General features: G+C 39.6%; 1 protein-coding gene across 1 annotated transcript in view; it reads left to right on the top strand.

The window, feature by feature from the left end:
- Window positions 1-25,722, top strand: part of ccdc146 (coiled-coil domain containing 146) — a 154,581-nt gene extending 128,859 nt beyond the window's left edge. Inside the window, exons 17-20 of the mRNA XM_072562660.1 lie at window positions 8,544-8,672; window positions 15,341-15,478; window positions 19,883-20,131; window positions 25,051-25,722. Of these exons, the coding sequence (XP_072418761.1) occupies window positions 8,544-8,672; window positions 15,341-15,478; window positions 19,883-20,131; window positions 25,051-25,254 (720 nt within the window). The 3' untranslated portion in view covers window positions 25,255-25,722. The remainder of the gene's footprint in view (window positions 1-8,543; window positions 8,673-15,340; window positions 15,479-19,882; window positions 20,132-25,050) is intronic.
- The last annotated feature ends 1,679 nt before the right edge of the window (window positions 25,723-27,401 follow it).

Raw genomic sequence — 27,401 nt, 5'->3', positions numbered from 1 at the left:
GTAAGGCAATTTATCAGGGTTGTGGCCAAGGCTATCAGTCTTGTCAGGGAAAGGCAATTACCTTTGTCTGAGGCTACAGGGGAATCTACATGTGTGGCTCCACTAGGCTCCATTTCTGAGATACAGTCAGTCTCTCCCCTACTGAGATGTTCTGTCTATATTGTAAGAGTACAGGCTTTCAGTTGATACTGCAGTAAGTCCTTTGGTAGTGGAATGTTTAACCCTCGAGTCCTCAATGTGTCCTGAAAGAGAAGAAAAGCATGGAACTGACCCCTCTGTAGCATTTTAACTTCCTCAATGGGAGTCCAGTAGGTATGTTAGGTATGTGTCTAAGTTAATTGCATTTTGCTGTGCTTATCTGCAAATCTACTATGCAAAAAGATGTGTATAAACATTTTTGCTTTGGAAGTAGGAGTAGAGGAAAACTTCACATGGACTATTTTTGAAGATCTCCTTCAGATTTGCTGCAAGAGAGGTTAGATCACAACCAGTCAGTTAAATCTTCCAGCCCCTAAACAATATATGCAGCGGCAAGAAATTGGGAAATATGGCAAGATGAAAAACAATGAGATGTCAAGAGAAAAAGTTTGCTTTTGCACCCAAGCTTTGTCTGCTTTAAAAAGCAGAACCATATTCTCATGATTTTTATTCTTACTTCCTTCTTATATAGTTTGCTATTCTCCTACACGGTAGAGAGAAACTGGATGATGACAATTCCCAACATGAAAGTCAGACTGGATATGTGACACTTCCTCTAAATCTCCATCTTGGCTAGCAATTCCGTAACATCTCAGGGGACAGAGGTAGCAACCATCTCAACATTCTTCTCCCCAATGTGATAGAGGTTGGCTTTGAACATGCACCAGCATCATCATATCATGGCACATCTCTGACTCAGGATATAGTTATCCACATCAATTCTGCACTATTGAGCACACCATTACCTGACATTGCAATGCTGCTGCCAGGTCACTTGGCACGTAGTGACGTTCTTAAACATCAGATGATGCATCTTAGGCTGTTCACTTACTCTATTAATATTTACTCACTTTACATCTGCTTAGATGCTCACTGCACCTCTGCCTTGCTTTGCCTTGCTGTACTTTTCTGCCTCATTCAGACCTTATATGCACACACTACAAAACAATAAGACATAGGAGTAGAAATTAGGCCATTCAACCCATCAAGTCTGCTCCACCATTTAATCATGTCTAGTAGGTTTTTCAACCCAATTTTCTCACTTTCTCCCTGTAACCATTGATTCCCCTTGACAACTAATAACTTAGAACGTAGAACATAGAACAATACAATGCAGAATGAGCCCTTCGGCCCTTGATATTGCGCTGACCTGTGAACTATTCTCAGCTCGTCCTCCTACACTATGCCATCATCATCCATGTGCTTATCCAAGGATTACTTAAATCACCCTAAAGTGGCTGAGTTTACTACATTGGCAGGTAGGGCATTCCATGCCCTTACCACTGTCTGAGTAAAAAAACCTGCCTCTGACATCGGTCTGAAATCTATCACCCCTCAATTTATAGTTATGCCCCCTCGTACAAGTTGATATCATCATCCTAAGAAAAAGACTTTCACTGTCTACCCTATCTAATCCTCTGATCATCTTGTATGTCTCAGATATCACCTTCACCGCTACATCCATCCACCTATTGTATTCTCAGCTACCTTGCTCCCAGCCCCACCCTCACCGCACCGCACCCCTCCCATTTATCTCTCCACTCCCAAGGCTCTCAGCCTCATTCCTGATAAAGGGATTTTGCCCGAAATGTCTATTTTCCTGCTCCCTGGATGCTGCCTGACCAGCTGTGCTTTTCCAGCACCACACTCTTAGCTCAGCATAGTAACAACCCTCTGATTGCAGCTTAACATAAAGCCTAAGTCAAGCAAGGAAGTATCTAGGAGTTCCTACCATCAAACCCTCTCTCTCTGTCTTTCTCCTTTCACTGTAAAGTTACTCTCTCTAATTTTCTGCTAAAAGACCAGAAAAGCTCCATTCAGAAAGGCAGAAAGAAATAATTCTAAAACTCAAAGTAAAAGGAAGACCTCAGGTCCAACTAGCCAATGAATAAACTAAAGATTGATCATCGCTGTACAATTAACACTTATGAATCATTGAAGAGTCAAAAGATTATAAGACTAACCTAGCCAGTTTTATTATTTAGATTGGCTATACAGAACTATTTTCCTGGACATTTTTTTTCTCTCCACTTATATAGTTTTAAGTTCTGTCTGTTTCATTTTGTGTTGGTTTATATGAGCAGGAATTTTAAAAGGGTAAGATACATAAATTAGAAATAATTTTCTTTTACTGTTCTTGTTATAATTATTCTAGTTACTGTTACAGAAGCAACCTAATATGATTTGCTTCTGTATTGTGTAGAAGTCATTCAGGGGAAATAGGATTTTTGATAATTACATGACATTTACACATTTGTTGTGATCTTGGGAATAGTGGGGTTTGTTTTACAGTGTACTGTTTCCAGTGAATCGTGACAGGATCATTACCTTTTAGGGTGCCTGCCATAGTCAGTCCTGCAGGTCCTCTGAAAAAAAGTCAGAGGATTAGTAGTAAGTTAGTTAGGGAGCTGTAGAGATCAGTCAGGACATTTTTTTCTAAGTTGGTCAGGAGTGTGGGGCACAGTCAATTATGGAGGTCAATTCACTGAAGGTGAAGGCAGATTATCCAGACCCATCTGGGGAAATCATTTATGAGGATTGTAGGAAGCGAGCAGATGGGAACAAATCAATATATAATGGTAGGAGATGAAGTGCATTGGAGGACCTGGGTTACTACAGGTGGAAGCTCATCAGTGCGTGAACTGGGACTGGGGGAACAATGCATCGCAATGTTGGCATGGCTAAGCTACAGGTTCAGTGTAAAATTTTAGAAGATGAAGCCTTAAAATGTTGAGTGGGAACATGTGGAAGCTCAGAACTGATGCAGTTGATAGAGATTGCTCCAGTAATGGTTCTAGCCATGATAGGAAGAATATACATCAAATAGCAGTCATCATATCCTCAGAATATCCTAAAGTACTCACAGAAGCAAATAAACTTGTGGTTGATGCTAACTATCAATTGGCTGTCTTCCAAATGGCATCTAACAACTGCTGTAAGAAATCTAGTTAAATTAACATCAAGAGTTTTAGGGTTCTCAGTGCACAAATTAGTGTGGTAATTAGAGGGTAAAGGGGAAAGATTTGTTCTGCATTGCATGTGTGACTACAATTTAAAAGTATCTCTTTGATTGTGAAATGCTTTGTGTTGTCATGAAAGCAATTCGATGTTTTTTAATTTCTTTTTTATATAGATCATAACTTGAGGATGAAAAGTTAGCAAAGTGGGGTGCTCAAAGATTTATAGGAAGACAGCCTAGTGTATAACCTGACCTACACCACTCAAATTTCTGAACTGTTTGTGACACTAGACCACTTTGCTACAAATCAAAGTTACTACTCAGTGTAGTACTCAGATACAGTACCATGGATCTCAGTGGCACTTTGAACTGCCTGTATAATTATATTTGACATTTTGTTTTGACCTTTCTGTCACAATGTGATTCTGTTTTTTAGACCTTATATCAGTACTACAATTTCTCCGTGTGAGTCATCATTGTTTTAGTGACCAAGTTTAGCATAGCAAAAAATAGATTTTATTTCGCCAAATATTATCTAGAAGTTAAAATGTTTGGGCATAACTTCTGAGCACAAAATTGTTGTCATGATGAGATCTAAGTTACTTTATTTTTCTTGAAGTAGAATAGTTTAACAAATTGCAAAATGTTCACATTAGTTTGAATTGGAATTTTTTCTGTTTATTCACTCTTAAGATTTGGGTGTTGCTCGGGGGTCAGAATTTATTAGGACACAGCGAAGTCTGCAGATGCTGGGGATCAGAGTTGAGAGTGCATTGCTGGAAAAGCACAGCAGGTCAGGCAGCATCCATGAAGCAGAAAAATCGATGTTTCAGGCCTGAGCCCTTCATCAGGAATTCACTCGGATCAGTATTTATTGCCGAACCCTAATTTTCCTGAAGATACCTACTTAAACTGCTGTAAATCTTGCAGTGAAGGGACACCCATAGTACAGTTGGGGAGTTCCAGGATATTGGCCGAGCATAAATGAAGGAACAGTAATATACTTCTCGTCACAGTGACAGGTGGTGTGCATCTTAGAGAGGTACTTGCAGGTGATGGTGTTTTCATGCATTTGCTGTCTTTGCGTTCTAGATGGAAGAGGTTGCAGGTTCTGTCAGAGGACTTTCAGTGAGTTCCCACAAAACACCTTTCATATGATACACACCATCCATCGATGCTGAAGGGAGTAAATGTTGAGTGGCTCCCTATCCAGCACATTCAAACAGGCTACTTTCTCTTGTAACATCCTGGAATTTTGTTGGAGCTGCAATCATCTAGGTACATCTCTATCCTGATTTGTACCTTGTAGATAGTAGACAGACACTGGGGAGATGTGTGGTGTGTTACTTGCCACAAAATTCCTAGCTTCTGACCTGCACCTATAGCCATAGTTTGTATATGGCTGCTCTAGTTCAGTTTTTGGTCAATGGAGATTCATAGTGGGGGATTTGTTATGGTGGTAACATTGAGGTTCAAGGGGAGATGGTTGGATTCTCTCTCTCTCTTGTTGAAGATGAGTCATTTCCAGGCATTTGTGCAGCATCAGCAAAACTGGTCACTTATAAACCCAAGCCTGGGGATCATCTAGGCCATTCTGCATATGAACATGGACTGCTTCAATGTTGGAGTGTTGCAAATGTTGCTAAATACTTTGCAGTCATTATTGAACATTCCATTTCTGATCTTAAGATGGTAATGGATGAAGCAATGTCTAAGTTGGGTCTAGAATACTATCCTGAGGACCTCATGCTATGATGTTCTGCGGCTAAAATGATTGACCTCCAACCACAACCGTTTTCCTTTGTGCCATGTATGACTCCAATCAGTAAAGTATTTTCCATTGATTTCCAATTACTCTAGTTTTGCTCAAGGCTCCTTGATGCCACACTCAGTTAAATGCTGCTTTGTTGTAAAAGCCAATCTCACTTCACTGCTGGAGTTCAGCTTTCTTTGTCATGCTTGGACCAAGGCTTTAATAATATCAAGAGCTGAAAAGCCTTGGTGGAAATCGTACTGAACATCAGTAAGCAGGTTATTCCTTTGCAAAGATAATTGTAATTACTTATAATAAAATAGAACTGATGTGGAATTTCTTATATGTTATTGTCAATCTCCTTCCAAAGTTCCAGTCAGTGATTAGGAACGTATCATATGTTCTACACAGCTGTGTAAAATCAGTGCGGAGGAATAATGCTCAAGTAATACTTCTATGTGTAAAGTATCATACCCATCAACCAATATAACCTAGTGAGATTAGTCTGATTCATCTATTATTTATATATGACCAAATATAAAAGATAGGTTTCAAGAAGTTTGTTGAAAGGTAGATATAATTTGGAATGCAGGGAACGTGTAGGTCACACTGCTAACTACTTCAACTGTCAACCCCTGTTTGCAGACATATTGTAAGGGCCACCCAGTATTTATCAAACTATCGGAATGCCCTGCAGGAGCAGCTCAGGGTTGTGTTTAATGATTATCATTTAATTCTCTGGCTTTGATTGTAAGTGCTGCATTTGTAGTTGTGTCAACTACTGGAAATATTCTTGATTCTCCAACAATGATTTGAGGGGAATGGTACACTGGCACAGGTTAAGTATGTCATGACTTGATCATCCCACACAATCTAATCCAATAGTTATGATCAAACACCACCTTGATACTTGTATGAAATAAAATTAAAATGCATCCATTTGGTGATATTGCTACATGCAAATACAAAAAAATTCAAACTACAATAACTATTAAAACTATGCCATGCTGTTGAGAGGGCAACACATATTAAAACTCTGAAGAGTTTATCTTAAAGACTTCTGAAAGTATGCACCCTTGTCATGGTGTCACTTGGCACACATACTTTGCTCTGTCTAGGATAAAAATAATTAATCTTATCTTGGCAAGTTTTTCCAGGCTATTTATACAGATTCCTCATCTGCACTCATGACTTTTGGAAACAGCAATAAATCAAAGGATGAACTCCTTCCAAATTTAGTGCACAGCTCTGGCAAAGTTTACATGGAGTTTTAAACAGAACAATCCTCTTTTGTTCCATAGCAAAATTTTTAAAAATCCTAATGCTAATGATTTCATGTTCGATGGCATGCATGTCAATTGATGTACTTGAAAGTCTCTTTAAAATGCAGGTATATCTCAGGCCGTTTCTTGAAATGAGAGAATCAGCTTTTCCTACAGTATGGTCAATGGTTTTTGATGGATTTCACGTCCCATCTGTTTTTCCTTTGTGTTCCTTTAAAATAAAGCATATTGGCACTGAAATCCTGACAAAACAATAGTGCCATTAGAATTAAAGGGATCTTCATGATGCCACCATTTTAACACTATCTGAAATCATGCTCAAGTAATTCAAATATGGAGAGGTGTACAAATCATATAACTTCTACTGGCCACACTTCCAGATACCTGACACAATCGTAAAAGATCATGGAAATGGGTCTCAGCCAGAAAATGGTTGAGGCAAGGTGGAGTTGGAATGGAGAGTAGTGGTCTTCTATCTCTTACTAACCAACTATATTGTCCACCCATTCACTCTTTATCACTCACCCATGGATAGCTTTTCACTGGATGAAACACAACACATGATAGTGCCAAAGGTGAAAGAAGGATTTGACATTGAGGAAATAGGGATCTGTACCAGTCAGTCAGTCTCTGAACTCCAGAGCTTGAAAATTCAGAACTCTGCATTCATGTTCAAATTAGTACCTGAGTGAGCTTCACTTGTAATGGAAGACTTAAGACAAATATCCAAATGTATATGATACTAGGTCGAGCTAAAATTGGATTGGATTGTTTTCATTAGAAAAAAAGGAGTTGAAGGAGGATCTGATTGAGGTCTACAAAATAATGAAGGGTATAGACAGGGTGGCTAGAGATAAATTCCTCACCCTGGGAAAAAGCTTAATAACAAGAGGTCACATGTTCAAGGTGAGGAGAGAAACATTTAAGGGGGTTACATAGGGAAAGTACTTTACACAGAGGGTGGTAGGCACCTGGAACATTTTGCCAGCAGAGGCAGGCATGGTAGATTCATTTAAGGTGCATCTGGACAAATGCACGAGTAGGTGGGGAGCAGATGGATACAGATCCGTAGGAATTGGACGATAGGTTTAGACAGTGGATTTGGATCGGAACAGGCTTGGAAGACCAAATGGCCTGTTCCTGGGCTGCACATTTTCTTTGTTCTAAAATGGACCAAGTGCCACCAGGAATATCTGCACTTGTCTACCTGACAGAGAAGCCTCGAGACCAAACAGTATATAAGAGTCTGATACTTGTGGCATTAGTCTTTATGTTAAGAGGTTGCTTCAAAAGAACAATGATTGCTATCTTCTGAAAGATTCAGGGTCCCATTCCTCACAATTTGTAGGTTTTTATTACTATTGAATCTTCTACTGATCAGTGGGCATTTAATCCAAGGTTAGTCATATCACACATGTTATAAGTCCATCTACAGATACCAACCTCCCTCCTACTGACAGTTTATGATACCTTTCCAGGAAAACTCTTCAGATGCCTGGTCATATTGGCAGCAAGATATAGAACCAGACTCTCTTGGGGCTCTGTGGAAATATTTGAAGAAACGGAGGGCAGTTCTTACCCAACATGGAACAGGAAGGAGTGGTTTGCACGATTACAAAATTGTGCAATGCGGTGATATTTTTTCATCTGTTAGTTCATCAAGTCTTGGTTAGGAGAGAAGCTTTTACTGTCTTATGACAAAACAGAAGTGCTGTTGCAAAATCTTCACTTACATATTCCTATCCTCAATTTGCATGTTCATGTTGAGATACTAATTAGGTAATGAACCACACAAAATAAATATAAATGGTTTGCTAAATTCAATGTATTAGATTAGATAATTACTTGACTTTAATGAACATGCCTATGAATCATGAAGGTAAGGGGTTGGAAATAATTTTGATTTAGCCCCTCCCTTTCTCCCTACTTCTCCCTCAACTTTGGTGGCCTGCATTGCCCTTAATGGGTTTTCTATGTAAACAAATTGATCAGAAAGCACAAGTGATATTTAATAGATGATGAAAAAAAGTGGATGATTTGATGATGGAAAAGTTCCATAGTGTGTAAGAATACTATTGAACATAAGAAAAATTAAGAAATCACAAAGGCAAATTTGAAGAATGATTAATTGCCTGAAATCAACTTGATGGACTTCCATCTACAAAGACACTTTCTAGTGTTATAGTTAATGGTTTTTGTGTATTTTTATAACTTAGTATGGTTGGTACCAGTTTAGAAAATAGGCTGGACTTTTTGACCCTTGTACAAGAGGACATGCTGTACAGCTGTACATATTTTGACCTTCTGTTGGTTTTAAATTATTTTATAACCACCTTTTCTTGGTTTCTAGCTTGCACTATATCAGGACAAGGTCCAAAGTCTTGAGAAGACCTTAGTAGACCCTTCATGTGAGAACAGATCACGATTACTGGGAGGAGATGATCCATCATTTGAAGAACTGAGCAAAAGAATAGAAGAGGTAACAAACAAGTCTTTGATGATTTATATGCTTGTATCACCTAGGTTATGATGCACAAAGCTGAATCATCACCTCTTAAATTTGGAAAAACTGTGCAAATAGGAGTAGTTCAAAACATACATTATTAATGTGGGGAACAGGACTTAGTTTCTTCAATACAATAAAAAGTTCAACTAAAGTTATCGATCATAGAGGTCTACAGAACAGAAAAAGACCCTTTGGCCCATCGAGTTTGCATTGGTCAAAAACAACAAACAAAATATCCCAAACGTTTTTTACAGCATTAACCTGTAGCCTTGTATGCCTTGGCATTGCAATTATACACCTAAACACTTAAAATGTTATGAGGATCAAAGTTTGATAGAAGATTTGTAGCTCGGGTGCTCGTTGTTGTGGTTCTGTTCGCCGAGCTGGGAATTTGTGTTGCAAACGTTTCGTCCCCTGTCTAGGTGACATCCTCAGTGCTTAGGAGCCTCCTGTGAAGCGCTTCTGTGCTGTTTCCTCCGGCATTTATAGTGGCCTGTCTCTGCTGCTTCCGGTTGTCAGTTCGAGCGGTCCACTGTAGTGGCCTGGACCCAATATACCGGCCACTACAGTGGACAGCTCGAACTGACAACCGGAAGCGGCAGAACCGGAAGAACCACAACAATGTTATGAGGATTTCTGCTTCTACCACTCTTACAGAAACAGTGAGTTCCAGAATCCCACCATCCTATGAGGGAAAAATATTTTCTCACATCCCCTTTAAACCTCCTGCCTCTTAAAACCATGCTACCTAGTCATTGAACTCACCTTGAAGGGGAAAGTTTCCTTCCATCTATCTTATCTACATCCCTCAATTTTCTGCATCTCAAACACATTCCCCCCTCAGTCTCCTCTACTCTAAGGAAAACAACCCCAGTTTATCCAAACTCTTTTCATAACTAAAACTCTTCAGGCAAAATCCTCACAAATCTGCTCCATACTCTCTCCAATGCAATCACATCCATTCTATGATGTGGATTCCTGAATTGCACACAATATTTTAGCTATCACCAATGTTGTATACAGTTCCATTATAACCTCCCTCCTCTTATACTCTAGGCCCTGACTAATAAAGGCAAGTACAATATATGTCTTCTTAATAACTTTATCTACCGGTCCTACTACCTTAAAGAACAGTTGGATCCACACACCAAAGGTCCCTCTGATTCTTGCTGCTTCTCAGGATCCTACTGTTCATCAGGTGTTCCCTTGCACCTGTTTGTCCTGTCTAAGAACATCATCTCACACTTATCCAGATTAAAAATTCAGATTGTAACTGCAGTTACAAACAAGACCCTGGAGTTTGTAGTGTATACTTACATATTGTAGCATCATTAATTCTCAAAAACTTATTTTAGACAAAAAAACACAACCAAATAGTGCATGAATAATACCATATTGAACTTTGGAATTCATACTGTAAGTCTTTTCAATCTTATGCATTGCTATGATCTTTTTTAAGGTGGCTTACCTTTAATAGTTTTAAAATGCCATTTAAGTTATTAATTTATTTAAAAATTAACACATCCAGAAAATACATACAGAAAATCTTGCAAGTCTTTTTGATTAGTTACTTAGCTAGAAAATACAGTGTTAAAAAAGCTTTTCAATTTCTCCACTTGCATCCACAACTATACTATGGAGCAACTAGAGTTATTTGTCTTCTTGTACCTCAGTCATAGAATCATACAGGCATACAGCACAGAAACAGACCTTTTAGTACAACTAGTCCATGCAGACCATAATCCCAGACTAGTCGCACCTTCCTGCACTTGGCCCATATCCCTCCAATCATTTCTTATTCATGTACTTATCCAATGTCTTTTAAATGTCGTAACTGTACCACATTCACCACTTACTCTGGAGGTTCATTCTATTCTATGTAAATGAATTGCCCCTCATGTCTTGAAATATTTTTCGTCTCACCTTAAAAATATGCCCCCAATCTTGAAATCCCCAGTCCTCAGTAAAAGACACCTGCCATTCACTTATTCATATCATTCGTGACTTTACAAGCATCTATAAAAGGTCACCCCTCAATCTACTACACTCCAGTGAAAAAAAATCCCAGCCTATCCAGCCTCTCCCCATAACTCAAACCCTCCATTCCCAGCAACATTCTGGTAAATCTCTTCTGAACCTTCTCTAGCTTAACAATATTCCTCCTATACTAGGGCAACCAGAACTGGATAAAGTACTCCAGAAGAGGGCTCACCAACGTTGTGTACAATATCAACATAACTTCCCAACTCCTATACTCAAAGGACTGAGCAATGAAGATGAGTGCGCTAAATGCCTGATTAGACACCCTGCGTACATGTGATGCATATTTCAAAGAATTATGTATCTGAACCCCAAGGTTTCTTTGTTCAATAAAACTACCCAACACACTACTTTTAATTGTAGAAACTTTGCCTTTGTTTTACCAAAACACAATATCTCACATCTATCCAAATTAAACTCTATCGGCCACACTTCAGCCCATTGACCCAATTGATCAAGACCTTTAACTTTAAGATGACTTTCTTCACTGTTGTGGTTCTGTTCGCCGAGCTGGGAATTTGTGTTGCAAACGTTTCGTCCCCTGTCTAGGTGACATCCTCAGTGCTTGGGAGCCTCCTGTGAAGCGCTTCTGTGCTGTTTCCTCTGGCATTTATAGTGGCCTGTCTCTGCCGCTTCCGGTTGTCAGTTCCAGCTGTCCGCTGCAGTGGCCGGTATATTGGGTCTAGGTCGATGTGATTGTTGATAGAATCTGTGGATGAGTGCCATGCCTCTCGGAATTCCCTGGCTGTTCTCTGTTTGGCTTGCCCTATAATAGTAGTGTTGTCCCAGTCGAATTCATGTTGCTTGTCATCTGTGTATGCGGCTACTAAGGATAGCTGATCGTGTAGTCGTGCACACAAAACACTCATCCACAGATTCTATCAACAACACATCGACCTGGACCCAATATACCGACCACTGCAGCGGATAGCTGGAACTGACAACCGGAAGCGGCAGAGACAAGCCACTATAAATGCCGGAGGAAACATCACAGAAGCGCTTCACAGGAGGATCCCAAGCACTGAGGATGTCACCTAGACAGGGGACAAAACATTTGCAAATTCCCAGCTCGGCGAACAGAACCACAGCAACGAGCACCCAAGCTACAAATCTTCTCCCAAACTTTGACTTTCTTCACTGTCCACTGTACCACTAATTTTGGTGTCATCAGGAAACCTTCTATATTCTCATCTAAGTCACTTATGTAAGATGACAAACAACAGTAGACTAATGGAACATTGCTGGCCACAGGTCACCAGTCAGAAAAATAACCCACCCACCACCACACTGTCTCCTACTGTTAAGCCGATTTTGTATCCAATTGGAAAGCTCACCCTGATTCCTGTATGATCTAACTTTACTAACTATTCTACCATGCGGAATCTTGAAGGTTTACTAAAGTCCAAGTGAATATCTACCGCTCTGCCCTCAATTTTTTTGATAACTTACTCAAAAAAAACTCCATCAAGTTTGTGAGACACAATTTCCCTCTCACAAACCCCATCTTGGCTATTCTGGATTATTCCGTGTCTCTCCAAATGCATATAAATCCTCTCTCTGTCGCTTCCAACAATTTACCCACCACCAAAGTCAGACCATCAGGTCTGTTGTTCCCAGGCTTCTCCTTACATCCCTTCTCAAGTCAAGGCACAACATTAGCCACTCTCTAGTTATCCAGCACTTCACCCTTAGTTATAGATGATACAAATATTTATGCAAGGGGCCCTGCAATTTCCTCTCTAATTTCTCTCAAAGTCCTGGAATATAGTAGATCAGGTCCCAGAGGTTTATCCACCTTTGTTTTTTTCTAAGGCCTCCAACACTTCCTCTTCTGTAATGTGAACTGTTTTTAAAACATCAATATTTCTTTCTCCACAGTAAAAATGGACTCAAAAAATTTATTTAATATCTCTACCATCTCCTGAGGTTCAACGTAAAGATGACCTTTGATTTTATTTTTAAAAGAGCCCCTACTCTCTCTCCAGTTGCTCTCTTCCTCTTAATGCACTCGTAGAATCTCTTTAGATTATCCTTAATCTTAATTACCAAGGCTGTCTCATATCCTGTCTTTTCCTTCCTGACCTCCTTCTTAAGAATTCCCCCGCACTCTTTATACTGTTCAACACATTCACTTGAACTCAGTTGTCTATCTAGTTAACTGAATGCGAATCTTTTTTATTCTCAATTAGAACTTTGGTATCTTTATTCATCTGTTGCTCACTATGAGCCTTACCTTTCACTCCAATGGGAACTGCTTTTCTTATTTCCTGAGTCTGTCCATAAAATGCATCCTTCCAGTACTAATGTTATGATCAGTGCTGTAGCAATAGCAGCTATGAGCCTTTGCCTTCATTCAAAGAACTGAGAACCTTATACCTACATTTGTTGCTAAAAAGAAAGTCCAGCTGCTAGCTAAAAAGTGTAAGAATACACAATAATATATTCCAGTAACTTGAAGACTAGTCATAAATTATTAAGAGGTAAGGTAATCCTACCCCAACCATAGAGCTGCTTTCTCAGAGAGACAGATAAAGGCAGCTGGTAATGGTTTAACCGGAGGTGCCCCATACCTCGTGGAAGGGAACAGATGGAGAAGGTGGGATCTTCATGGTAACCTTAGCCAGTGCAGCAACTGAACTCATACTTTTGGTGTTACTCTGCATTGCAAACCTATCACGCAAGCCAACCTTCCATCCACTGACTCCGTCTATACTATTCACTGCCTCTGGGAGGCTGCTGATATAACCAAAGATCTCTCCCACCCTGGTCATAAACCCTTTCAACCTCTGTCAGGTAGAAGATACAAAAGTTTAAACACACATACGAACAGCTTCTTCCCTGCTGTTATTAGACTTCTGAATGGACTGCTCAAATTTTAAATTTAATGTTGCTCTCACTATTTGTGCACCTTCTCTGCCATAACATTGTATTCCTCACTGTTCTATCATACTAATGCATTTTGTTTGGTATGATCTGCCTGGACTGCACACAAAACAAAAAATTTCACTGTCCCTAGGTATATATGACAATAATAAATCAAATCAAAAAGCTGTCAAGCCAGTTGAGCTACCAATACAAATTATACATTTCCTCGAATTGAAAATAATGCCATTATTTTTAGATGGTTTTAAAAATATTTTCCAGTACTGTTTTAGGAATGCAGACTACAATGACATATGCTCAGCTTATGATATGGTATTACTATTTAGGGAAAAGTCTCAGCATGGTATTAATCACAAAAAGAGGATCCAGTTTACCACACCATGCTGCTAAGATACAATTTCCCCAAATCAGGAAATTATTAACCAACTTTCTCAATTTCCTTCTGGCAAAACAAACCAGTAAAATACAAACAAAGAAGAATACATTAACACCACACCAACCTACAAAACTGTATTGAATTTACAACCTGGAACAAACCGTTCAGCTGTTCTGCATGAGTCTTATCCCACCTTTATCTATCTTATCCAGTCAAAATATGATATTTCATTCCTTTCTCCCTCATACACATTTCTAACTTTTCCTTAAATACATCTATATAACTTACCTCAACCACTCCACATTATTGCAGGTTCCATATTTGCATCACTCACTGAATAAAGAAATTTCTTCTGAATTCCTGAATTACTACTGACTATCTTGTGGCCACATCTTTATTCCACTTATCCAGTTTAACCACTTGATAATTTTAGAGATCTTACCATTTAGAATTGCTGCCTATTTTGTTTTTTGTGGATGTACCTGCTCAGTTATTCTTGTAAACATCTTTTGCACTCCCATTTTTTTTTAACCTTTTAAACCAACAAAAGCTAGTCACCAGCTTTATCAACTCAAACTGGTATTTTGAGCTTTTGGCCTTTAGGTATAAAGGTGCACTCCACAAATTATTCCTTTTCATTGGGTGGAATCTTAATGGGATATGAGCAACATCAGCCATAGCAAAATTTATAGAAGAATCATGCATGACGTCCATTGAGGTCTACCTTGACATTGGGAAAGCAAGGAGACTGTGCTCTCAAGATAAGACACCCAGCTCATGGACTGGACCAGGTTGCATTTGGCTCTTCTCTCACTACCATGACGTTGTCTTCTCTGAAACTACCTGCCTTGCATTGCTTTGCCTTTGTGCACCTTTCCCACTCAGCCAGACACCAGGCACCACCATGTTCAGCTGGACGCTCATTCCCTGCCCGCAAAGCAAGACACCAATTTCTCCCATCTGCCCTGCCTCGGGCAAATGGCAGGAACCATGCAGGGCAGCTGCAGACTGCAGAGCTTGTCCAGGTGCACAAAGGGTTTTCAAAGATGGCACGGTGCCAGGAATATCTATTAATTCCAAGGTATCCCAACAGTTTTCCAGGAATGACACGTGGTAAGATGGGGCTAGAATTGGTCATGAGTATCACCATCGGGGTGAGGTTGATAGCTATTGAGGTACATTTGGTAAGTTACACAGTGAGAAAATTTACTAGGCCTTGGGGTGATGTAGCTTCTAAGAAATTCAACACAGCTCACACAGCAAAAAACAAAATTCAGCCCATCATCTCAAATTGCTGTGCATAGATATTCTGTTGATTTAACTCTTATCTCCATCATTGCAGATGGACTTAAAACTAGTGAGAAAAGAGGAACAATTATTGGAAAAGGATCTTATCACTGATCAGGTGACACGCCTTTCTGAACGAATTAATGCTAAAGCAATAAATGGTAAACAGGACACACTGACCTTAGCCAAAAAGGTATGTTGAAATGTTAAATAGTACACTGCTAAACTGTTACTCAGTTTAGTTATTTGCAAATGTCAATGATCACATTTTTGCCACTTATCATTGTTTACATTAAAAATTTTACAAGAAAATATAAATATTAATCTTATAAATGGACTTATTAAAATAAAGAAAACAGCAATTGGAACTTGTATTAATTACTGCCTTTACATCTACAGAGCCAGAGTTCATATGTAGCTGAATCTGCAGGATGTCTCACTTCTGACATTGTTCTCTAAATGTATAGAATGAAAAGAAATTAACTAACTCATCTCAATTCAGCTCTTAATCACTTAAGTTTGAAATAATTGGCATTCAGACATCAAGGTCCAGTGTGAAAAATATAAAAGATGTTACTGTACTACAATTTTCTGCATCTAGACATGTTACAACTCACAAAGAATATTTATCACCAACACTGAATGTTTGAAATAGAAATTGTTCTACTACTTAATGCCCCACTGGTGGGCACTAAATTTGCACAGGAGTTTTTGTTTTAAAAAGGAAAAAAGATAAATGAACAAAACAATAGCAATGGAGTAGTGCTTAGTAGTTGTTATTCATGATCCATCACAGTTGCTTTCAAATTTAAAAAAAACAAATTTTAAAACCTGCCATTCTTGCCAAGAATGCTTCAGAAACTGGGCACAACATTAAAAAAAGGCAGGACATACAGGGTGGTAACTGATGTCCGAATTATTACCCAAACTATTTAAAATAACTTACAGGAAAACATATGGAAAGCAAATGTCTGGCTAAATAAGGGTTTTGGGCCAAACAAATTAGTTAATGGAATACTGACACTAGTAATGGGAGATAATGGAGCTTTACATGGACCCAGGTCTTCATAGAGTAAGACTGTGGAAAGGGCTTCACTAGTTGAGGGGGATGGATACATTAATAAGAAGGGATTAGTTAGCTTAGTCGGCTAAGAGTACTTAATAATACCATTGTGTGTATTCAATCCCAAAACCAGCTAGGGTAGTTCTTGGGACTGCTTCTTCTCCTTGTGATATCATAGCAGAGAGATGTGGGAAGTCATGATTAGCAACCCTTGTTCATGTGAGGATGCTCAGTGGAGAGATAGCCAGAATAAAAAATAAAAACGCAGAGCATCCATAAATAAATGGGGACCTGAAGGCAATAATTAGAAGCAGGATGTAAATACAATATGCAAGTCAAAAACATGGATATAGAGAGGACATAACTATTTCAAGCTATAATTTGTTTAGAAATGATAGGGAAGGAAGTGGGTTGGTGTGTTAATGAAATACATGATAATGGTAGTACAAAGAAAAGACATTTTTAACAGATTAAAAACACAGCCCATATGGATTGATATAGAAAGGGACTGATCACTTTATTAGAGGTACAGTGCAGTACTGGTTAACAAATAATGCAAAGGAACTGGTGAATGAAATATATAGACATATATAATGAAATGATTAAAGAATACAAAATTCTAAGCATAGAGAATTTCCAAATACCTCTAACTAAGCCAACAGCAACATTAAGGGAAAGCTGGTGTTGCCTGTCTGATCCAAGATGTAAACCCAAAAAGGGAGACCAAATTGCTAAACCTAGAAATGAGAAATAATCTGGAACAAATACAAAGTAATTGTGGAAGAATATCTAAGGAACAGTGATCACAATATAATAGTAATGTGATTGACTCAAATGTGCCCAAAAATGGCTGAACCTGTTCAAGAGCAATTAGAGATGGGCAACAATTACAGGTCTTACCAGCGATGTCCACATGCCATGGAAGAATTATTAAAACTACGCTTTTAATAGTGAGGGGCATGGGTAGAATGAATATATGAGGTCTTCTTATCCTAGGATGAGGGAGACTAAAACTAGAGGACATAAGGTGAGAAGGGAAAGATTTAAAAAGGATCTGGGGGTAACTTTTACCATGCAGAAGTTGATGGTTGTACAGAAGAAGCTGCCAGTGGAAGTGTTGAGGGTGGGTGGATTTACAACATTTAAAAAAGGCACCTAGATGCATGTATGAACAGGAAGAATTTAGAGGGACATGGGTCCAATGCTGGCAAATGGGACTAGGTCAGATTGGGATGCGTGGTTGGCACGGGTCGGACTGAAGGATCTGTTTCTGTGCTTTATGAAGACGACTCAATAACAGTTTGAGAGAGATACAGATTGTGCAAGACTGAAGTAAATAAATTGGTAGGGGATAAACAACTGAGGGAATGAAAATTGAGCTAAAGAAGGCATGCTAATGATGATGAATGACAATGAATTATAAAACAGGCAATACTTACATGTAAAAAACACCTATAGAAATTAAAGGGAAATATATGCATAATAACGTAAGAAGAGATTGGCCAAAAATGAGATGCTATGGATAAATAGAGCAGGAGCATAAAATTGAACCCAAGTCAACGGTGAATTCAATGTTGTTGAGGGAGGACATAACTATGCTACTACTATTGCATGGCAGGTGATTACTCTGTCTTGTTGAAACTTTCATCGCCGAGCACTTGCCAGTCTAAGTTGTTTGTTGTCCTGATCTTGTTGTATTCATGCATGCTCTCCTTCATTTAGCTGAGAGTTGTTATTTGTCTCAAATCTTGACTGAACCACACTTGGGAGGGCAGCGTGCTGTTCAGGTCTCCATTCTATATGACATACGTTGAAATAATGAAGAAAATATACAAGGATGTTACCAGAATCGAGAAGATACAACTATCAGGATTGTGCAGACCTAATACAGATCTTTAAAGTTAAGGTTTGATAGGATGAATATGGAGAAACCTGAAGAACTCACTTAATTAAACCACAGCAAGGGATAATAAATATTAAATAGTTACTAAAAGTGAAGAATTTAGTTGGAATTTCTTTACACAATGGTATGAATGTGCACTCAGCATATGGATTAGCTGAAGCAGGTAACAATAATACATTTAAAATAAAAGTTTGAAACACACCAGAGGAAAATTGCATTTACAGTTATGGAGACAAGGTTGGGAAAATAATTAGTGAGAAAATTCATGTAATATATTTATCAGCACAGGCCATTTGAGATGATGGCCAATTTCACTGCTAGGACCCACTATGTAATTCAAACATTACTGTTTGATATCAACATATCTGTTGCTTATAAATAACACGTGTTCAATTACACAAAATGGAGACCATAGCTTATTAGGAATTTGTTGAGAAATGAATCCTCTGAAATCCATACTAATATTTAGAAGCTATATTTGTCCTTTAAGTTGGTTAACTGATGGACTTCTTTTTCCAAAAAAAAAAATCGGTTTCCTACCAGTTTTTGTGGATATCAGCCAATTTCTGTAGACCACCCCAAAGAATTTCTCAAGAATCCTCTGTACCAGAGCTTAACCAATGTGCAAGATGGCATGGATTTGGTTGTCATTTTGCATGTTTCTCTCATCAGGCATATTTATAAAATTTTAAAAGATCTCTCTCTTAATATACAACTGTTTCAAAACTACAGAAAGAAATTCTGTACATCTGTTACTGTTATGCTGTCAGCAGTCAGAATTCTTTGATACCATGCTCATTCTTTGTGCTGTCTAAATTCAACCAAGCTGACAATTAAAAAAGGAGATTTGGAAACAGATTTTTTTGATCCAGTATACTCACATCTATCTTTGTCTTCAAGGTTAAACAAGTAAGAATCTGTTTATGTCAAAAGAAATCTGAAAGAACCGCAGATGCTGGAAATCAGAAACTAAGACAGAAATTGCTGAAAAAAAACTCAGCAGGTCTGGCAGCACCTGTGCAGAGAAGTCAGAGTTAACATTCTGGGTCCAGTGACCCTTCCTCAGAACTATGGTAGCTAGGAAAATGTTGTTTTTTCTGCAGAAGATAGGGTGGAGAAAAGGGCATAAAGAGTAAACAATAGTTGGAGATAGGCCTCAAAGACAGAGAACAATGATTAGATAGACAAAGGAGTGGATAACAATCAGTCTGGGAGAGTGAGTAGCTATCAATGGGAACTGTTTATCTGAGCCTTCCTGCTGAGATAATGTTATAGACATTATAGATCGTACTGATCAAATTACTTCAAATTTTAAATGTTTATTACAGTCCACACTACTTATAGTCAACAGCAATTTCAATTAGTAAGCTGAGCTATTGAAAAACTGACTTTATGTCAATTTGGAGGTGCCAATATTGGACTGGAGTGTACAAAGTTAAAAGTCACAACACCAGGTTGTAGTCCAACAGGTTTATTTGGAAGCACTTGCTTTCGGAGTGCAGCTCCTTCATCAGGTGTTGTGCGATTTTTAACTTTGGCTTAATGACAGCTGATTTCAATAAGTATTAAAACTGATCATGATATTTAAATGAATTTGTCTGAATTGGGAGGAATTTACAACAAATTTACAGGTGAATGAAATGCAAGGAAAGGTCAAAGATGTTACACGAAAGATGATGGCCGTGGTTTCTGAGCTGTCCATGCAACAGGCCAATGCCATGCAACTCCAACAGGATGTCAAGGATAAGCAGCAGTTTCTGGAATTATGTTGCCAACGGATGGAGCAGGGAATGGCACCCAGTGAAGAATTTGAATCTGAATGGCTAAAACTAGTGGATAAAGAAAATAGACACAAAAGAGAGATGGAGATGAAAAACAAGGTATGAATTTCACAGTTTATGTCAACAGTCAGGAAAATCATTATAGGACAAGTAAATGCAATTTAAGATATACTGACTAACAAATTCAGTTGTTTGTATTTATGAGCAATTAGGAAAGAATGGAGTGAGGAGGGACCCTGAGCTTAAATATTGAAATGCATGAAACCCGAGACACATCATCGACTATAAATTTACCTATACTTCCACACAAATCATCTACTATACCTATTGCACCCAATGTGGTCTTCTCTACATCAGAGAGACAGGACGCCAACTTCCAGATCATTTCAGATAACATCTTTGAGGTACCCACACCAACCAATCCCACCACCCAGTGGTCGAACACCAACTCCACCAACCACTCCACCAAGGACATGTAGGTCCAGGGGTTCCTTCATTGCCCAACCCTAAACACCCGATACCTGAAGGAAGAACACCTCATCGTCCACCTTGGGACCCTGCAACCACACAAGGTCAATGTGGATTTCACCAGTTTCCTCATTTCCCCAGCCCCATTTTTTCCTAGTCCCAAGCCTCTAACTTGGCACTGCCCTCTTGACCTGTCCATCTTCCCTCCCACCTATTTGCTCCACCTTCCTCACCGACCTATCACCTTTCCCCTCCACCTTAATCTACCTATCACATTCTCAGCTATCTTCCCCGCACCCCCATCCCCACTATTTATCTCTCAGCCTCCCCTTGCCCACAAACCTCATTCCTGATGAAAGGCTTATGCCTGAAACACTGATTCTCCTGCTCTTCAGATGCTGCCTTATATGCTGTGCTTTTCCAGCACCACACTCTCGACCGATGTCATTAAGTTGGTCATAAGTTTAAAAATCACAACCCCAGGTTATAGTCGAACAGGTTTATTTGGAAGCACTAGCTTTTGAAGCACTGCTTCTTCATCAGGTGGCTGTGAAGCAGGACCATAAGACACAGAATTTATAGATTACAGTGATACAATGATACATAGATTGTTAAGTCTTTCATCTGTTTCAGTTCTTTAATATGTAAATCCCAGAACTTCTTTTAAATCACATTCTCAAGATAACTTAAGGTTTTACAACAAAAGGTGGAATACAATGCCTGAAAGGTGTGAGTTTAGAGTCTGTCCGTATACCAATCTTGAGTCAGACTGGTTCTATTTTAAAGTGGAATCTACAAAATATTATACGGACTGACTACCTGCATTGACTACTTGCAGGTTCTGCATTTTTTGAACAAAATAGAATGTATCTGCAAATATAATTCTGCAACTGCTAATTCACTCTATAAACTTATATGTATATGCATGTGAGAGTATGAGACACCACACAGGAGAATAGTGCTGTGGGTCACCCAAAGATCCCGTTTGATGCCATCCTGGTGGGTTCCGAATTTGGCTATCAGCCTCTGCTTGGCCACTTTACTTTGTTGCCTGTCCCGAAGTCCACCTTGGAGGATGGTCACCCGAAGGTCCGAGGTCGAACAATGCAAAGTGGCCAAGCAGAGACTGATTGCCACATTCGGTACCTGTGACGATGGCCTCAACCGGGACCTCGTGTTCATGTCACATTACAGGTGACACCACAGGTGACACGCACACACACACACACACACACACACACACATACACACACACACAGTCTCTCTCTCTCATATACACGCTCTCTCCCTTATGTACACATACACCTCTCACAGGCTTATAACCCATCACACACACATTTTACCAAGCTTGTACACATGCAAACACTTTCTCACATGCACTCACACGCACACTCTCTCTCTTTCATGCACATATACACAGAGATTTATAGAGTGAGTTTGTATTTGCAGAATTATATTTGCAGATACATTCTATTTTGCTCAAAAAATGCAGAACCTACAAGCAGTCAATGCAGACAGTCAATACATGTAATATTTTGTAAACTCCACTTTAGAAATAGAACTAGTCTGACTCAAGATTTGGATACAGACTCTAACCTCAGACCTTTCATATATTATCTGAGCTGAGATGTCACCTTTTGTTGTAAAACCTTAAATTATTTTGAGAATGTGACTTGAAAGTAATTCTGGGATTTACATATTAAAGAACCAAAACCAGCAAATCCATTCTAAGATGAAAGACTTAACTATTTAGGTTTGATCAATGTATCATTGCATCACTGTAATATTTTGCTATAAATTTTGTGTCTTATTGTCCTGCTTCATAACCACCTGAAGCAGCAGTGGTCAGAAAGGTAGTGCTTCCAAATAAACCTGTAGGACTATTACCTGGTGTTGTGTGATTTTTAAACTTTGTCTACCCCAATCCAACACCAGCTCCTCCAAATCATGAAATCTTATGGTATTTGAAGATTGTAAATGGCACACAGGATCTGATTTTAAATAAATACTGTGCCTAAGATAATCCCAACTTGCATACCCTATTTAGTACGGTCGGTGGCTCACATCTAGCTGTAACGTGCATGTGCATTTGCTTTCTGCCTACCATGGTGAAACTTGAAAATCTACTGTTATTTTGCCTTTGCTGCATCCAAAACTAATCTAGGATTTATTTAAATGGAGAGTGTGTTAATACTGTTCAATTTAAAAAAAATCAAAAATAACACTGTAGTTGGTTTGGAATAACATACCTAATCAATTATTCCTAAATACCAAGAAATTCTTTGCTCACTTGTACTACTATAACAAATCTGATGACCTATGAGTAAGAGTCATCTCCCTAAATTCAACACAATATAATTACAATCGAAAAGTGTGGGACTTGAAAAGCACAGCATCTGTGGAGCAGGAGAATCAATGTTTTGGGCATAAGCCCTTCCTCTGGCATGTGGGGGCGGGGGGGCGCGTTGGCAGGAAAAAGGGGCTGGGCCTATGGGAGGAAGGTAACTGGGGAGGTGGTGGTGATAGGTTGCAAGGGAGGGTGGAGTGGTTAGGTGGGAAGGTAAATCGACAGGTAGGCCAGTTCAAGAGGGTGGTGCCAAGTTGGAGGGTTGGATCTTTGATAAAGGTTTGGGGGGAAGAAGATGAGGAAACTGGTGAAATCAACATCAATGCCATATGGTTGGAGGGCCCCAAGGTGGAAGATAAGGTGGTCTTCCTCCAGTTGTTGGGTAGATTGGATGTGTCGGTGGAGGAAGCCTAAGATTTGCATGTCCTTGGTGGTGTGGGAGGGGGAGTTGCAGTGGTCAGCCACAGGGTGGTGAGGTCATTTGGTGCATGCGTACTGGAGATGTTCCTTGAAATATTCCGCGAGTTGGTATCCTGTCTCCCTAATGTAGAGGAGACCACAGAGAGCAATGTACACAGTAGAGGTGGTGTTTGGATGTGCAAGAAAATCTCTGCCGGGTGTGGAGGGATCCTTTGGGGCCTTAGACGAAGGTGAGGGGGATGGTTTGGCGACAGGTTTTACACCTCTTACGGCGGCAAGGGAAAGTGCTGGGAGTGAAGGGTGGGTCGGTGGAAGTCGTGGACCGAATGAGGGAGTGGCAAGGGAACGGTCTCTGTGGAATGTTGATATGTGTGGGGAGGAAAAAAAAATCTCTGAGGTCCGATTGCAGTTAGCAGAAACGGTAGGAGATAATGTACTGTATCCGGAGGGTAGTAGGGTGGAATGTGAGGACCAGAGCAGGGTTCTACTCTTGTTGCTTTCGGAGGGGTGGAGTTCAAGGATGGAGGTGTGGAAACAGGAGGAGATGCGCTGGAGGGCATTGTTGATCATGTGGGAGGGGAAATTTCAATCCTTGAGGTAGGCGACCATCTGGGATATCCTGGAGTGGAATCGCTCCTCTTGGGAACAGATGTAATATAAGCTGAGGAATTTGGAGTAACAGATTGCATTTTTACAAGATGTCGGTGTAGTTCAAGTAGCTTTGGGAGTCAGTGGGTTTGAAGTAGATATCCATGTTGACTTGGTTGCCAGAAATGGAGATGGATAGGTCCAGGAAGGGAAGGGAGGTGTTCAAGATGGTCCAGTTGAACTTAAGGTCAGGGTGGAAGATGTTTGTGAAGTTGATGAACTGTTCAACTTCCTTGTGGGAGCACAAGGTGGCGTTGATACAGTCATCAATATAGTGGAAGAAAAAGTGGGGAATGGTGCCAGTGTAGCTGCGCAAGATGGACTGCTCCATGTATCCGATGAAGAGGCAGCCATAACTGGGGCCCATGTAGGTGCCCATGGCTACCCCTTTTGTTTGAAGGAAGTGGAAGGATTCGAAGGAGAAGTTGTTGAGGGCGAGGACCAGTTCCACCAAATTATATGAGTGTGTTGGTGGAGGGATACTGGTTGGGTCAGTGGGAGAAGAGGAAATGGAGGGCCTGGAGGCCTTCGCCATGGCAGGTGGATATGTACAGGGACTGAATGTCCAAAGAGATGAGGCATTGGGGACCGTGGAAATGAAAGTCATGGAGGTGGTGGAGAGTGTTGGTGGCATCCCGAATGTATGTGGGGAGCTCCTGAACCAAGGGGGAACAGACAGTATCAAGGTATGAGGAGATAAGTTCGACGGGGCAGCAGCAGGCAAAGATAATGAGTTGACCGGGGCAATCAGATTTGTGAATTTTAGGTAAGAGTTAGATCTACCTATCACCTTCCCAGCTACCTTCCTCCCAGCCTACCCCCACCATCCTATTTATCTCACAGCCCCTTTCCCTCCCCACCCACATTCCTGATGAAGGGCTTATGCCCTAAATGTCAATTTTCCTGCTCCTCGGATGCTGCCTGACCTGCTGTGCTTTTTCAGAGCCACACTCTTTGACTCTGATCTCCAGTCCTCACTTTCTCCTAGACACAATATTTACATGTGATTAAACATCCTCTAGGTGCATTCCAGTACACTACAAATCCATAATACTTTTTTGGCTCACCCAAAATTTAGCAACTGGATTAATAACAAACACTGAAGATATTTACTTCCATTTTGTTCTCAAATCAGGAAACTGAAGAGGAAGAAAAGCATTTATTGCCTGGTGGAGTATTTACAACAGCTGAGCCGAGGCCGAATGCATATATCCCAGATGGTGATTCTGGATTACCTATTCCACGACCTTATGGAAAAATGGTTCCATTTAAACCCAGTGAGCCCAGTGCACACATGCGACATTATAGAAAACCAGTCATTAAGCCAATTGAAATATAACGATATGACAACTATATTCTAAAACATTACCACATTATACTCCAGAATTCACCTACAAAGGAGACATTTTCTTTGGTGATAATAAAACAGTTAGAAGGATAAATTGTTTACAAATTGTTACTTTTTAAAATTTATGGATCTTGATTTGTTGTTAATGTATAACTTTCATTTAACAGTTTTATTTTGACAGATTCACATATGCAGACCAGTTTGTACTGACTAAACTCTGACACCTTCTACTCAACTGAAATTAGATTGTCTTCCAAGATACTTTATCTGGTAAAAATATTGAATTGAAAATGCCAAAACCAGATGCAAGATGCCAATGTTAAAACTCTGCTACAAATTTGTTATTGTTGTAGAAGGTGTCCACTCAGTCTATTATGTTAAGCATTAGAGAATTATCAGAAGACATTGTGTTTCGCAATTATCTTTCTACACAATTAAACCACATCTAAATTAGTACTTTCTGAGGGTTCCATGTTCTGTTTTTGTACAACTCAATGTTACAAAGTTGCTGAATAATGTGATTATCATATTTGTCTTTGTGAATTTCAACATAATTATCAAATCAATTACATGAGATCAATTTAATTTTCGATAAAGAAACATTTTTGCTACATAATGGTCAGCAGTTGTTGCTAAAGTTATCTGGGTGAATTTTACAATATAATCAGCAAATTGTACTTATGTATTGCCTTGAATGTGGAAAATGAAGAGTCAATAGCCCAATGGTATTGTCACTGCTTTAGTAATCCGGAGATCCTGATAATACCTTGGGACCTGGTTATGAATTTCATGAAGTCTGGAATCAAAAGGGTAATGGACGACCATTAAAATAATTGTCAGTTGCAGTAAAAATCTCTGATTCACTAATCTCTTTTAGGGAAGGAATTCTGCTGTCCTACATAGAACATTGAACAATATAGCACAGAACAGGCCCTTTGGCCCTCGATGTTGCACTGACCTGTGAACTAATCTAAGCCAATCCCCCTACCTTATTCCATCATCATCCATGTGCTTATCCCAGGATTGTTTAAATCTCCCTAAAGTGGCTGAGTTAACTATATTGGCAGGCAGGGCATTCCATGCCCTTACCACTGTCCGAGTAAAGAACCTGCCTCTGACATCGGTCTTAAATCTATCACCCCTCAATTTGTAGTTATGCCCCCTTGTACAAGCTGATGTCATCATCCTAGGAAAAAGACTTTCACTGCCTACCCTATCTAATCCTCTGATCATCTTGTATGTCTCTATCGAATCCCCTCCTTCTTTCCAATGAGAACAGACCCAAATTTTTAGATTTTTCAATTAGATCCCCACCCAATCTTTCTAAACTCCATTGAGTATAGACCCAGAGTCCTCAAATGTTCCTCATATCTTAAGCTTTTCATTCTTGGGACCATTCTCGTGAACCTCCTCTGAACACGCACCAAGGCCAGTACATCCTTCTTGAGATATGGGACCTAAAGCTGCACACAACACTCCAAATGTAGTCTGATCAGAACCTTATAGAGCCTAAAAGTACATCTCTGCTATTATATTCAAGTCCCCGCAAAATAAATGGCATCATTGCATTTGCCTTCCTAACTACTGACTCAACCTGCAAGGTTACCTTAAGAGAATTCTGGACTGGAACATCCAAGTCTCTTTAAACTTTCTAGTTAATTCTGAAATGCAAAGAGGATATCAAACATAACAAAAAAGCATGCACACAGAGACACACACATGTGCACATACAGACACTCGCACAGACACAGACCTAAATGCACAGACTCAAAGACACCAGCTATGCCCACTTCTTACTTTTTAATATTGAGGAGTATTCAGAGTGTGCCTCTATCTTGAGGCAACTTCTCATTTCCCTACTTTTAATGGAAATTCTTGTCATATTTTGAAAGACGGGCTGGTATCTCACTGATCTGAGATGCCTTATTGTTCTTTAGACTGTTTGGACCTCTGATATAATAATTTCTCCCAGGATGATGATCAGCTGCAGTGTTGTCATCAAACTCAAATGTGGAGCTAGGGTTGGGTTCAGTTTGTTGATGAGGATTCCCTGAAAATATTCCACTCATCTCACTTCCTGCTGCTTAAATCAATAAAGTCCTAGAATCTAGCTCTTGATTGGTACAACAATGCTGCTT

Source organism: Chiloscyllium punctatum, chromosome 44 (genome assembly GCF_047496795.1).
Source record: "Chiloscyllium punctatum isolate Juve2018m chromosome 44, sChiPun1.3, whole genome shotgun sequence".
Classification (NCBI taxonomy): Eukaryota; Metazoa; Chordata; class Chondrichthyes; order Orectolobiformes; family Hemiscylliidae; genus Chiloscyllium; species Chiloscyllium punctatum.
Note: the sequence above shows the minus strand (reverse complement) of the source record. Positions and strands in the feature narration are given on the sequence as shown.